The 15029-nt window shown below is 46.3% G+C and overlaps 1 protein-coding gene across 1 annotated transcript in view; it reads right to left on the bottom strand.

The window, feature by feature from the left end:
• The window catches only part of CSMD1 (CUB and Sushi multiple domains 1), a 1850581-nt gene that overhangs the window by 287797 nt on the left and 1547755 nt on the right, over nucleotides 1-15029 (bottom strand). The window contains exons 28-29 of the mRNA XM_038560546.1: nucleotides 2673-2864; nucleotides 2082-2208 (exon numbers count right to left, since the gene is read on the bottom strand). Coding sequence (XP_038416474.1) covers nucleotides 2082-2208; nucleotides 2673-2864 — 319 coding nt within the window. The remainder of the gene's footprint in view (nucleotides 1-2081; nucleotides 2209-2672; nucleotides 2865-15029) is intronic.

The following is a 15029-nucleotide window of genomic DNA, read 5'->3' as shown; positions in this document are numbered from 1 at the left end:
TGTTTATATAAAGCTATTTCATCAGTCTTAAAGAACCCCTACAATTTTTCAAAATAAAAACTAGTGTAACAGTTTTTCTGATACTCAGACCAAGCTCTCAGGAATTCAAGGTTAAGAACTAATATTTAGTTTTATTTAGTTCAATGGAAAAATGACTGCATTGATTTCCATAAAGAATACAGATTCTTAAATTGTCACTCCTCAAATACACCTTATTTTTGTCTCAAAAGATCAATAACTATCTACTTAATCATTTATCTTAATTAAGGACCCAAAACTATTTATTTTTTAAAAGATGTTATTTATTTATTTTTGAGAGGGAGAGAGAGTGGTGGGGGGGAGGGGGAGAGAGATAAGCAGACTCCATCCTGAGCATCGAGCCAACCCAGTGCTCCATCTCACAACCCTGAGATCACGACCTGAGCTGACATCAAGAGTAAGATGCTTAACCGACTGAGCTACCCAGATGCCTCAAGGACTCACATTTATTTTTAACATAGTTATTATAAAATAAGCTGTCGCGTTATATACAGGATTAAAGTTCCTCCTCTTAAGTAATGTGGTCTGAAAATGGTAATAGTTTGTGCCATGTTCGTTTGGTAAGATGCTCATGTCATGACTTCAAAGAGAGCAGGTGGGGTTCAGGGGACAGATATCAAAAGAAGGGAACAGAGTGTCATGGGATAGAACATGCATCTCCCCTTGGCCTTCATTCCATTACTGTCATCAAGTTATGAAGCCACAGTATGGTGGCCCCACGTCTGTTTAAAATACACCACTAGGTTTGCCCGGCTTCCTTTTGTGAATAAGGACAAAAAAATCAGTGGTTTGTGGATGCGTCTATCCATTCACTTGCCCCAGAAAGAGGTTTTCTGGGTTTCACCTCCTGCTGAATTCAACTTCATGTATTTGAAGAGGGGGCTGCACTGGCCATTTAGTCTCTCGTGGGCAAAATGGCGCACAGGTGCAGAGAACAGAACAGAGAGCTGGGGGTAGGGCTTTGGGGAGTAGGGAAGAGTTTCTAAACATTATCTCTGTACATAGATTTCAGAACAACTGCAATGAAAGGGATGAACTAATGAAAGTAGGGAAACTTTTATGAGGCTCTGCAAAGGACGGTAGGCTCTCTTCTTGTCCGTCAAGAACTATAATCAAGAAACAACTTATTCTGAAATTACTTTTTGATTTATGTGCCATGGTTTTTGACAACAGCCTCCTGACTGGAACATGGAAAAGTTACTTTAAAAGGATTGCTTTTTGCTGGTTTACTTATTGGCATAAAAATTTACCATAATAACTGAGAACCATCAGTTGAAACAGAGTACTTCCTTTTGAAATGTTAACACAGTTTTCTGGGATTTTTTTTTTTAATAAGATTTTCTTTCTTGTGTGTAACTTTAGACTGAAATGCTTTCTGGGCCTACCTCAAACTTACTTTGGTATGTGATAAACAGCCACGTACTCTCCTCATCCCTGTAGCACGCCCCGTTGCAGTATGACTCTGCTTTTCTCTCCAGTGAGGGGTGGAGTATATTCCCTGGAATCTTATCTCATGGATGTGTTTTGTTTTGGCAAATGGCACATTAGCAAATGAATGCAATCCCATATCTGAAAAGTGTGTTGTCTCTTGTTGTCAAAAACCTTCCAACCATAATTATTTTCCTGAAGGAACAGTAATGTGATGTGAAGAGGCCCCAGCCTTCCTCAGTGTCCAGCTGAGTCTGCATATCCAAGTGATGCCATCCTGGGCCATCACCCTGTCAAGCTTGCCCCGGGGCAGAGCTGCCCAGGCAACACACAGTCGTGGGCAGATAAACACTTGTTTTACACAACTAGATTTGGGGGCCTGTTTGTTACGCAGCAAAAGCTAACATACATTTATTTTTCTCTTTTTTACAGATGGCTTACCTCAAGTTCTCAAAGGCACTCCAAAGTAAGCCTATGAGCTAACAAAAAATTTATGTGCCCCTTTATGTGTTTTTCTTTGACTCAGAAACGATAAATGTGCTATTATCCCCACTGCAGAAATTGAAGATGCTCCTCTATTCTAAAATCCCCTGAAACCAACATAAAACAGGTACCTGATGGTCTTTCCCGGGTCTGCGTCTATGATCCAGGTGCAGTGGAGGTTGTTGTCGTAGGGAGCAGGGTAGCCGGGAGACAGGATGCGCCCTGACGTGGCTGCGTGGATCTCACCGCCACACTCGGCTGCAAGAGACACCGACACTTGAGGGGATTCACTCCGGGACCCACAGGGGTTGGTTTAGCTATTTTAAAAACAAAACCCCAAACCATCACATCCACACTGTATACCTAGCCCCAGAGAGAAAAATGTACAGTCGTCTGTCTCCATCATTTCTTTCCTCTCCTTGTTCCCTGGCATTAGCCTGATGGGAAGACATTACCCAGGACGTAATTCAGGTCGAGAATATAAAGCGATGAAACACTCACGTTATGATTCTCATAGTAACTCTGTGCTTACGGTCTCTGTAAAACAGCACCGGGAGATCTTTCTTATGCAAAACCCACGCCACAGAAACACGGTGTCTTGGGCGAACGCGGGGAGCGAGCGCTGAGCACAGCAGAGGCCCCGGCCTCTCCCCAGCACCTGCGGCTGGGCCCTGAGCTTTGCTTCTGTGAGGGGATGGAGGGAGGGGGTCTGCCCAACTCACCCACGCAGGAAGGCAGCGGTTTGTCCCACACCCTGCGGTCGCCGCTGAGGCAAGTGAGCGTGTCGCTGCCATGCATGGCGTAGCCCGGGTTGCAGCTGTACAGAACCACAGTGTCAGTAAAGTGGCCTTCGTCTCGGATCCTATAGCCATAGTTGGGGGTGCCTGGATCCTCGCACTTCACCAGGTCGAAACCTGTGAGAAAGGAGGGGAAAGACTGAGCGGAAGGCACGGTAGCAGGTGCACAAACAGCCAATAAAGACAAAGCAGGGCAAGTCATCGCGTGCCCCGGGCGACGTGGACAGAAAAAGAAGATTGTGAATTTAGAAAGGAAAAGGCAGATGTGGGTCTCCGTTCGATTTCATTTATTTGGTGACTGTTTACTGTTACACGAGGTTTGATCATTTTACTTGTTCTCATCTATGTCTACAGGAGAATCTATGTCTACGGTCCTCTCTATGTCTCCTTACTAGGAGAATCTTCTTTCCAAAGACTTCCAAATGCCACCTACTAGTCCGCATTGCCTTGCAGGCATGCTGGAATTATGTGGGACTCTCATACTATAGTCTCAGTTTTCCCTGGAGACAACCCCAGCCCAAAGTCACTGGGTGCACATTTTCTCGGGGCAAAAAAATCTCTCTCCTATCATGGCAGTTTGTGGAAACAGCCTCCTCCTCTCCCTGCACACCCTTTTCCTCTCCAACCAAGCCAAGCCCATGAAGTGCCAGGACACCAGAAAGCAGCAGCAGCCAGAGGAGGAAGCCTAAGCTGCGTCTCAAAGCAAGGGCCCCGGAGGGAAGCATTTATAGCAAGTCTTCCTTTACTCAAACTGCTTCAAGACAAGAGGGAGCAGCACACCTAAATATCCACACATTTCTTCATTTAAAAACATCACTTCTTTATATCAAAGGAAAAAATAAAAGGCCCTCCCAACCCTTTCCAAAAAAGCCTCAAAGCCTTCTGTCACTGAGCTGCAAGCCCTTCCTGCCTCCACATCCCTTCCCTGTGAGGCCCGAGCCTGCCCCTGGGACACTCTCCACAGTCCTACTGCCATCACTCACTCTCGCCCATGGTCAAGAGCCACCCACGCTCACACCGACCTCCTCCGAAGCTCCAAGATCTTAAGCTTCAGGGGGAACCTGGAAGTTGTTCCTACTCACAGAAGACGGGCTTGTGACTTTCCACCTGCCACACGCCTGTGGCACACGTGACGGGGGCAACAGGCAGCTAACGCCACGCACGGTGCGATCCCCAGAAGCAAATCACTATAATGGCTTCCCCCAACTTAGCTCTCCAACTCAAAGGGATAGATGACTGAAATGAAGATTTAACTTCTGCAGAACTTAGAGCTCTATGTGGGCTTCATGTGGGGCAGTATTTTTTTTAAGATTTTATTTATTTATTCATGAAAGACCAGAGAGAAAGAGAGAGGCAGAGACCCAGGCAGAGGGAGAAGCAGGCTCCACGCAGGGAGTCCGATGTGGGACTCGACCCCCGGGTCTCCAGGATCACACCCTGGGCTGAAGGCGGGGCTAAACCACTGAGACCCCAGGGCTGCCCATGAGGCAGTGTTTTAAGGGCATCTGTGGAGACAGTCTTATACTAAGGCTTCTCTCCTCATTTCCCGATGCAAATTTTGATCATTCTCAAGAGTAGAGCCGGAAACTTCATGCACCACATGGTGTGTTGACATTTACCTCCACCTAACTTTGGTTTCTTCCTTTCCAAAGAAAGAAATAGAAGGAAGGAAGGAAGGAAGGAAGGAAGAAGAAGGAAGGAAGGAAGGAAAGAAAGAAAAGAAGAAAGAAACAAAAGAATAAAGAAAGAAACAAAGAAAGACTAAAAAAGAAACGAAAAAAAAAATCAAAGCCAAAAGAAAGCACTAAATCCCCCCGCCCCCCACCCACGCAAGACACCTCGCAAACCACCGCACACCACCCATGCACCCTCAGCCCCCCCCGCTACCCACCACACTCACCCCCCCCCCCTACCGCCCCCCTCCCTCCCGCCCCGCCCCTCCCCTCCCCTCAATCCCCTCCCAACTCCCCGCCCGCCCTCCACACGCCACCACACCCTCCCCCCCCCCCTCCCCCCCCCTCCGCACCTCCCCCTCCCCTCCCTCCCCTCCCTCCCCTCCTCCCTCCCCCTCCGCCCTCCCCTCCCCCCTCCCCTCAAGAAGAAAAAGAAAAGAAAAAAGAGGAAAGGAACTAGTGATCCTCGCTGTCTGCCTGCCAGCTTGCACTCTTAGGTGGCTTCCATGGAGGACGCCGATTCACCACATACCCGCACCCCGCTGATCTCTGCATAGTCAGGATTCAGGTCTGTAACTTTGGATACGGGAGGGAAAATGACATGTGGTCACTGACGCGCAGTTGCTAAGACAAGTCTTTGCGGAAGTGTCCCCCTGCAGTGTTAGTCTCCACCAAGCGTACCTTTACCCGGACTCTGATCTATTTAAGACATGCAAGTGATTTTAGTTCGGATGCCCAGAAGGAAAGAACATGGGGGCATATCATCGATTCTATGCAAAACCAAAGGGTGTTTTAAATCAGCAGGGAGGGGAGGCAGGCAGGAAGGGGGGGTCGGGGCCCGTGCGGATACCGGCCGCTCTGGTCTGATCACAAAGTGCCAACGCACCGAGGGGAAAGGGAGAGGGTAAGCTGGGAATCGGCGTCGGCAGGCGACCGTGGGATGCGAGCATTACAAAGGCCTCCCGATGGATTCGCCTGAGCCTCTCTCTCTACAGATGGAAAGAAGAAGCCTAAGGAGAGTCTCTCCTGTTGTTTCGTGTAGTTCCTGGTTGGCGGCGAGGACATCTGAGTTCTTTCAAACCGTGTGGCGTGGGTGTGAGGAACTGAGAAGCCCACCCCCGGCCTGGAGGAGAAAACCCAGCAAGGCGGTGAGGGCTTCCCTTGGCCACGCGGGAGGAGGGCCCCATCGGTCATGAGAGGCAACATCTCAAATGCTTCACTATCTCAAAGACAGATGAAGTATCTGAGTATCAGATGCCGGTGGAACATCACGTCGAACATGTTCAGTAGACATAACCCAGGTGTGCAAATTATAAAGACGAGCCAGGTGCCTACCCCAGCTGTTCACACCTTGAGACAGGACGCTGGGTAAACTACGGAATCTGTCCGAGCAACAACAGCCTTGAATTCTCATGGGTCGTGCAGGCCTCACCCCTGAACAGCAAGGTCCGTGCGTGATAGCAGACCCTTGGAGGCAGTGATGACCTGCTGTCCCAGGAAAATTCGCACCTCCTGTGACACAAGCTTCTGATTTTTCAAGAAGCACCAGGAATCTGGATTTTTTTAAAAAACGTTTATAGTAACGATTGTCGAATGAATAAATATTCTGAAAGTGGAGATGTTTAAAATCCTGAATCCGATCGTTAAGATCAGATGCGAGCACCACAAAGAGCTAGATGATTTTATCAACTCTTGGTGAAGGCTTTCACGAGACTCAGAATGGCAGAAAGTGGGCAAATTCCACCTCATGCTTCTAAACTAAGCTTTGAAACGCATGCGTCTTGGGGCGGGGGCGGGGATGCAGCCCTGGACGAAGGAAATGCCAGGCGTGCCCAAGACCTTCCATCTCACAACCAGTCGTTCGCGGGTTACACAGAAGTGTTTCGTCATACAAGATTATCCCTGATGGAGATAGATGTGTGCCTCTGTCGGTGAAGGGATGACCCTGGCTTTCCCGTATGACTTCCGCATGTTCTCGTTACCTTCTGGTCGTGAGCTCTGCAGGCAAAGCTCTGCACTAAAACTTACATTAGAACTTTCTAAAAAATTAAAAAAAAAAATTAAAAGAAAAAAGGGATCCCTGGGTGGCGCAGCGGTTTGGCGCCTGCCTTTGGCCCAGGGCGCGATCCTGGAGGCCCGGGATCGAATCCCACATCGGGCTCCCGGAGCATGGAGCCTGCTTCTCCCTCTGCCTGTGTCTCTGCCTCTCTCTCTCTCTCTCTCTCTGTGACTATCATAAATAAATAAATAATTAAAAAAAAATTTAGAACCTTTCTGGAGGTGGCAAATAAATAAATAAATAAATGGAAAACAATTAAAGATGTACCAATAAAAATGTCTATCAAATTTTATTTGGGTTGAAGTTATGAGAGAAATATCCTGTTTCATAGCTTTTTCTATCATTTAATCTTGATTTTTTTTTTTTTTTAAGGCCACATTCTGTTACACAGAGAATTGGAGCCACTTATTTCTGGAAGGATAGTTACTCTCCCCAGTAGGTGTGTTCCCTTCTTTCTTACGATGCCTTCTATTATTTTTTCCAAAGTTCACGTAAGTCCTCAATGGCATCATGAAATTAATTATTTAGAAAAAGTTCTACACTCGATTCCTCAGTGCCCAAGGCCTCCAGGCCTACCCCACATCATTGTATGTACCACATTCCTCTTCCCTATCAGAAAGTTGAAGGGTATTTGGATAGTCCAATTCCCATCTTCAGTCCCACAAAAAAAGCTTTGTTCCTGCAAAACTGCTACGTGATTCAATAATTAATCCCTAGTTCTGGCCGGAATCATAGACGGTTACTCCCGGAGGAAGCCCCGAGAGAGCGACTGATCAGTGTCTGCAAAGGACTAGAGAAAGATCTTCAGGAGCTCAAAATTTCCTCTCCAGTTTGAGTGTTGGGTTCAGTCTGTCAACCAGCACCAGAGACATGGCCCTGCTCCGTTGCTTCTCTCAGCACATCAAATAAAATTCATTTCGACTGAGTTTTGCTCGCTCTGGGGTCAGGGAGTCGTGGTATCATTGTGTCCCAAATATTTCAATACTGCTTCTAAGCATTGGGAAAGTTGCATTGGTGGATAACGCAGCGGTCCGAAGCAGCAAAGTAAAACTCTCCGATGTTAAGTCTATGTCCATTTCAGGAAAGGATTTTCCTGTCATTTACCAAAAATATCTCAAAAACATTTTTTTTAAGATTTGTCTTTAGATCGACAAAGATATTCCTGTAATCAAGAGACATTTCCATTTTAATCAGAATCTAAAACACTTAAAATGATCAGTCATAATAGCTGCTAATAGAGAGAAGGTCTTTCCTACTCGAAGCCACCAGCCTGCAGATCAGTGCAGCAAATACCGATTCTGTGTTTTCTTTATACCACTGAACCTTTACAAAAGATGAAGTCATTTATTTCAAAACATTATCTACTAAGAGTTGCAATTGTGCTGAATTTATTTAGCAATTCCATTTATTTCTATTTGTCTGTGACTTCTTCTGAAGTCCTATAAATCGCCAAGATGCTTTCAACTAAAGGTTCTGGTGCGAACAGGCTGTACACATCAGGCTGATGAAGATGACGACTCCGTATCTTGTGCAGGATTTACCCAGTCTCCGTATTTTTGAAGGATTCAATTCTATATATCTTGAACATCTAACAAAATATTAGCGTCATGAGACACTTCCACTTAGCTCTCAAGCGTTTGGTCCAGTTCTTATCTTCCCAGCACAGCACTCGTGTGAAATGAGAACCTGCTCTAGACCTAATCCATTCTACACCTCGGGGCTGAGCGCTCAGCCCCGCAGCCCCGGGGACTCCTCCAGCCTCTGTCTAAACAGCTCCTGGGAAGGTGCCTCCGTGTGTAGGCGAGCCCTGAGAACGCAGCTCAGCAGGCCTCAGTGCTTGCTGTTTACGAACCTCTGGTATCTTCTATGAGCAACTGAAAAAGTTTCAAATGTTTATAGAAGTCTGTCATCATATAATTATGCCCGATACTTGTTTCGATTTAAATAACATGCTTTCCGGTGGGAATCTCCGTGGTAATATGAGGAAGGCTGTCATGTACAAAACAAAACAAAAAACCAAAAGCAAGAAAGCAAAACATACACCACACACACAAAGGAAACACTTTCACACTTGAGTTCAGTAGAAAGAAGTATATTGAATTACATATATTTTTATTCCCTTCTTGATCAGCAGTCATCTGGAGACAAGTGTGGTTTGACATCAGAGCCCTGCTTCAGGCTAGTTTGGTGGTTCACTAGAGACGGAAAGTTCACGAACAGTGAATTTCCTGAAATGTTTGATTCCTGTTTTTTTTTTTTTTTTTCTTGTTTTAACACAACTCTCATTACTTAGGAATGAAATTCTTTTTTTTTTTAATTTTTATTTATTTATAATAGTCACAGAGAGAGAGAGAGGCAGAGACACAGGCAGAGGGAGAAGCAGGCTCCATGCACCGGGAGCCCGACGTGGGATTCGACCCCGGGTCTCCAGGATCGCGCCCTGGGCCAAAGGCAGGCGCTAAACCGCTGCGCCACCCAGGGATCCCATGGAATGAAATTCTAGGTGAGGTATGCGTGCTTGCCTTTGAGTTTTAAATTGTTATTTATGAAATTATACATCGATGTAGTGTTTTAGCTGTAGCTGTTACTGCTTTCAAATTGATTTTTTATCAGCCACTTTTTCCTCATTTATTTATTTTTCCCAAATATTGTTTTACTATTGCTGTTATTTCATGATTCCGTGGGAAGATACTCTGAATTTCTCCAAAATAGCATTCTCCAACAGGATGGTGAAAACGTCTCAACAGAAAAGCGACTTCCTAAGTTCCAGTGTGAAATATCAAAAAGCCTGTTGACAACCAGAATGGAAATCAGATAACCAAAATAAGCAATCGCCTCCTTTGCCGGGACCACCTCGGTTTTCATGAACTATGTCACAATCATCATCAAGCAAGGTAATCTCATCTAAGTATTCCAGGAGTCAAACTTGAAATATTTTATAATTCTAAATATATTGTATACATGCAAAGTGAGTCTTCAATGTGATCTTGCACAGAGCTGTGCAGTGGCCCAAGGTGTTACTGACACTCTGGGAAGGCTCCAAGAAAGAATTTGTGTTTAGTCTTCACTAATGTTTAACACACCAAATTAGTTTTTAAATGCAGCCAACTGATGAACACTGTTCTAACTCATACGCTGTGGTAAGAACTTACAATCAGCACATTATATAACTTTTTAAAACAGATTGACTGTGACTTAAGAGTCAGGGAACTTGTTAGGTACAATGAGTAGAATTGCATGGAGCAGGGCCCTTTTTTCCATGGTCTACTTACCTACAAAGGTAAGAAAATAGATTGGAAAAAAGATTGATTGATTATTTATTTATTTATTTATTTATTTATTTATTTATTTATTTATCAGAGAGAGAGAGACAGAGCAAGAGTGAGTGAACTCACAAGCAGGGGGAGCAGCAGAGGGAGACGGGGAAGCTGGCTCCCTGCCCAGAGGGGAGCCTGACTTGGGGCTCAATCCCAGGACCCCAGGGTCATGACCTGAGCCAAAGGGAGATGTTTAACCAACTGAGCCACCCAAATGCCCTGAAAATAAATATTTTAAAAGCAATATGATACTTGTTATGGCAAAGGTTCATGGGAAGATTGAGAGAGGTGCAGAAGGACACAGGGAGGTTGAGTTCAGCTTTACAGAGGAGACATAATAGATCTCATCTAGAAGGATGGTAGGCATTGGGGTGGTTATAGAATCAGAGAAGTCTCCAGAGAATGTCTTCACAGTCATGTGAGCATTTGGAAGAATGTGGCACATCCTGGGATGCAGAACAATTTTCAGTAGGCATCAGGAAAGGGCCACCCTCAGCCCTGGGGCACGTAGAGAGAGGGAGTATGCAGAGGGGTGGGGTAGGGAAACAGGTTTCTGCACAAGAAAGCTCCTGGCAGTTACTGGTAGCATTGCAAAGAGAGAATCAGTGGTACTATGGACTATGGATTGGAGTGAGGGGGGAAAGCAGGAAAAATTAAGTGATGTTTATCTAGCACCGAGGGTAGGCTGCAGCAGTGGGATACAGGGTAGTGTGTGAAGTAAAGTCACGTGTGTACGAAGCATGCAAACATGCCATCATACAAGTGGAGCCTGAGAGGAGTGGTGGCAGCTAAGGGATGGCGGTAATGGGGCGGGGACACTAGAGAAGGCACAGAGCTCACAAAGGGCACAAGGGAGATGAGAAACATCACAAGGCCTAATAGTGGTGCCATCTCATGATGAACCAGTGCAAGATCCAGGAAAACCAGAAACTCCTTCATCAACAACTTCTTCTAGAAATAATTAAACATGCTGTGAACATTTGGGGGGCACGGTACAAGACAATGCCAGGCCTCATGGAACTTACTGTCCAGTACTGTAATCACACACGATAATGAATAGCGACAGACTATAACGAGCATCTGAGCAATAGGGAGATGGTCTGGAAACCATGGATCCACGTGGACACAATCCTACTACTGCATGTTTGTGCTGTCAGCACTGCCCTATCCTTCTTTTCTGTTGCTTTTCTATTTTTCCAATTATTTCCGTGGTTTGTTGTATCACTTATTTTTATATTAGAGATAAATTGTTGGAGGAGCACAAAATACTTAAAAAAATAGGAACTTCTATAAATTTTTATAAATATGGCTCTTTCTACCATAGAATTAAGCTCACAGTTGTTCAGATTATCCACGTCTTTTACATATTTAGTTTTAAGCAAAAATGTTGATGTGATAAATGGCTACTTTAATTGTAAAGGTAAGCTATCATTATTATTTTTATAAAATGTAATTTTTATTATGATTTCTACCTGATGATAAGGCTAATACTTTACATATAGTAGTGTAGTCTAGTAATATTTCATTTAATTGATAAAAATATAGGAGTATAATCATCTAATATGTTTTCTGTTTTTGACCCAATATTAATGGGCATTGTAGTGAAAGAATTAGATCACTTAGATAATCTTATAGAGAACACATATCTGGAAAATCTTATTCTCTAACCTACAACATTAATTCATCTATGAAATCACTTAAATAACATGTATTTGTAAAGTGCCTACTGTATTTCAGATACTTTGCTAGGTGCTGAAAATATAAAATCAATTGATCTCAGTCCTGGCTCACCAGGAGCTCACAATCTCTACAGGAAGACAAATAATATACAACAGATAACATCTGACAAATTAATAGGACATCCCTTCGTTAATTCAATACACACTTATTAAACACTTCATATATCATATCCTGTTTCAACATATAGGCATAGCCTCACCCTTTAGGGCTTTTTGATTGGAAGTCCTACTACCACATCAACACGTGCTTACGCAGAACAGGATGGATACACATTTTACGTGGCAACTGGAAGAGTTCACCAAGCTGGAGTCTGAGGTCCTTCATCAGGATTTCAGTGAAAACAGGATGCGAGTACAGGGCAACCCATTTATAGGCAGCCACACAGTATGAAATATGGCTGCTTCTAAATGAGCCACCTGTACTTTCCAAGGGGTGCACAGGTGACCGCAAGCAGCACGCCATGCTTGATTGTGGATGCTTCTGTCAGCTTTACAGATAAAAACATACACATATACACATGTATACAGAGGGATATCCAGAAATACAGCCAGATGAGGTCAGCCAACAATATAGCACATTTAACTACATGAAATGTGATTTGAGTATTTTCAGAATCTATTTCCAGACAGAGTGGTAGCTACTCTATTTCTTATATGCACAATAGTTTAAGAAGTAACTTCCTGTCATGCCCGGGTGGCTCAGTGGTTGAGCATCTGCCTTTGGCTTTGGCCCAGGGCGTGATCCTGGGGACCCGGGATCGAGTCCCACCTCAGGCTCCCTGCATGGAGCCTGCTTCTCCCTCTGTCTGTGTCTCTGCCTCTCTCTCTCTCTGTCTCTCATGAATAAACAAATAATTTTTTTTTTTAAGAAGTAACTTTCTCTTTGAAAAAGACTGTTTTCGGGGATGGAGCGGGGACCTCAGGAATAATATGTCTAAAAAAAAAAACTCGGCATGTTTTCATTTTAAACTCTGACACTTGCTAATTGCTTAAAACACCTCAACTCTTTCAAGAATTTAAGTATTGTTGATTTATTTAAAATTTAGCTATAGGAGTTTGCAATCCTGAAGAATCTGCACGTCCATATATGAAGTTCAGAAGAACTAAAAACTCTAGCAATTTATACTTAACTAATTTGATATCAAAACAGGGAAGAAAGTAAAGCCAGATTAAACACAGATCTTGCTACCTTGTGAAAATAAACATCAATATAGTGGCAAGTCAAAGACATCTACTAATATACTCATCACAAATACTACAGTTAACATACAGTTGGATCACACTGTTATATAATTACACATTTTTAAACACCAAGATATACTTTCAGCAACATTTTCTTTAAGAAACTTGAGCATTCCTACGAAATTGAACAATATAATTATTTTTAGTGGCAAAAAATTTTCATAACTTTTTTGCCATGCTCCTTATGGAAAATTTTGATCCATGAAATGAAAAATGGTGTGAAAACTGGGAAAAGGGATATTAGGAACACATCACTGAGTTATTTTGAAGACCATCATTTATTAGTAGTATGGATTTTTCAGCACATCATCTTAACTCCCATTGTCTAAAACCCAATGTCTATAACATTTAATTTTTCAGTAATGCTTTAGCAGAGATCTACAAACTGTGGCTAATGTATTGTTTCCACTCAGGAACCTCAGGGTCTTCTTTGCACTTAGGAACCAAATGAGACAATGAGGCACTGACTCCAGGGGAGTCTTTCCATGAAGACGGCTGTCAACACGCAGGGGTGCTATCAGGGGTGTTTGCAGAACCTGCGGTGCTGCTGTGCGCTCCACAGTTCCGTCTATGCCTCTCTTATAACCTGGAAAATCATCCTACACGACGGTGAGTTACAAGGTCCTGAGTGACAGAGCGAGGAGCTTGGCCACCGTGGAAACCCAGGGGCGCCCTGGGGTCAGGCCCCGTGGGAGCACAAGCCCCGCACTTCCACACAGGCAGGGGTGGGGGATGCTTCTGACTGGCTCATGCTGGGAGGGCCTGCCGGGGCCTCCAGACCTTCCTGCAGGGACGGGATGTGGACTCACCCAGACAGATGCCCACAGACCACAGGGGGCCTCGCGGTCGCCTCTCGGCTGTGGGGGATTCACCGGATCCAGCCCCAAAATCTCATAGGTAATGAATGAGAATCATTGTGGGGGAGTCCACGGGACTCTAGTCCTGCTCTGCTCCTAATGACTGAGCCACCTTCTCTCCCAGCGAGGCTCCCCATGGGGACCAGAGGCGCATCCATACGCACAGCCCAGGGGCCCAGGGCCCGCGCTCTCTGAGCCCCAAGAGCCTGAGGATGGGCAGGGCCGCTCCCCCAGGAGGGAGGCGGGAACGGCTGAGCCCTGGGAAGTGGCCCCCACCAGGTCCAGCCCTGGACTCCCTCCTGAGCCCCGGCCGCGCCCCTTCCCGCCAGCGCAATATCCCTCCCTTACACACTCCTGCCCCTGGGGTGCAGGGACTCCCATCTGATCCGATCCCTGAAAGGAAACATCTATGAGAACACTCGGAGCTCCCCTGGGGAGACGTGACGTAAATATACAGGATGGACAGCAGCCCCGCATTCCCCCGGGGCCCCTGCGCTGGGAGCCTCTCCACCCACGAGACCGGCTGAGGACCCCATCCACCTACGACAGACAGACTGGCTGGGACCCCATCCACCCACGACACGCCAGCTGGGACCCCGTCCACCCACGACAGACCAGCTGGGACCCCGTCCACCCACGACAGACCAGCTGGGATGCCATCTACTCATGACAGACCAGCTGGGATGCCATCCATCCACGACAGGCCAGCTGGGACACCATCCACCACGACAGGCCGGCTGGGACCCCTTCCACCCACGACAGACCAGCTGGGACGCCTTCCACCACGACAGACCAGCTGGGACCCCTTCCACCACGACAGACCAGCTGGAACGCCATCCACCACGACAGGCCGGCTGGGACCCCTTCCACCCACGACATGCCAGCTGGGACCCCTTCCACGACAGACCACCGCGAGGGACTGGCTGGCTGGATGCCCCAAGCAGCACCTTGGATCCCCATGTCCCATGTCCGGCTCTCTCCAGGGACTCCCGTGTGAGGCCAGCCCACCCCACTCCAGGAACCTGCGAGGCCAGCCTGCCCCACGCGCAAGGCACCGCAGTGTGCAGCCTCAGCCTGCGCACCGAGAGGGCCACTTGCTCCTGGGGGGCTCCAACCCGTGGCCGCCAAGTCTCCCTCGCTGAGAGTTTGGGTGCAAAACCCAAAAGCAAAACAAAGGGAGACAGGTCGGCAAGCAATTCCGTGAGCTGACCCGAACCTGAGGATTCACGCCGTCCCCAGCGGGTGCCCTGTCCTGCTCTCACGGACACCCACACTGCCAGCACCTCTGGACGCACGACGCCCTTCTTTCTGTCGCTCCTACGAAGCCATCTCTGAAGGCCCGTGCTCTCAGCGGGCCCACCCTTCCTTCCTGACTTTGCGCTTTGGTCTCCGCCT

This window comes from Canis lupus, chromosome 16 (genome assembly GCF_011100685.1).
Source record: "Canis lupus familiaris isolate Mischka breed German Shepherd chromosome 16, alternate assembly UU_Cfam_GSD_1.0, whole genome shotgun sequence".
Taxonomy (NCBI): Eukaryota; Metazoa; Chordata; class Mammalia; order Carnivora; family Canidae; genus Canis; species Canis lupus.
This window is presented reverse-complemented; position numbering and strand designations above follow the sequence as displayed.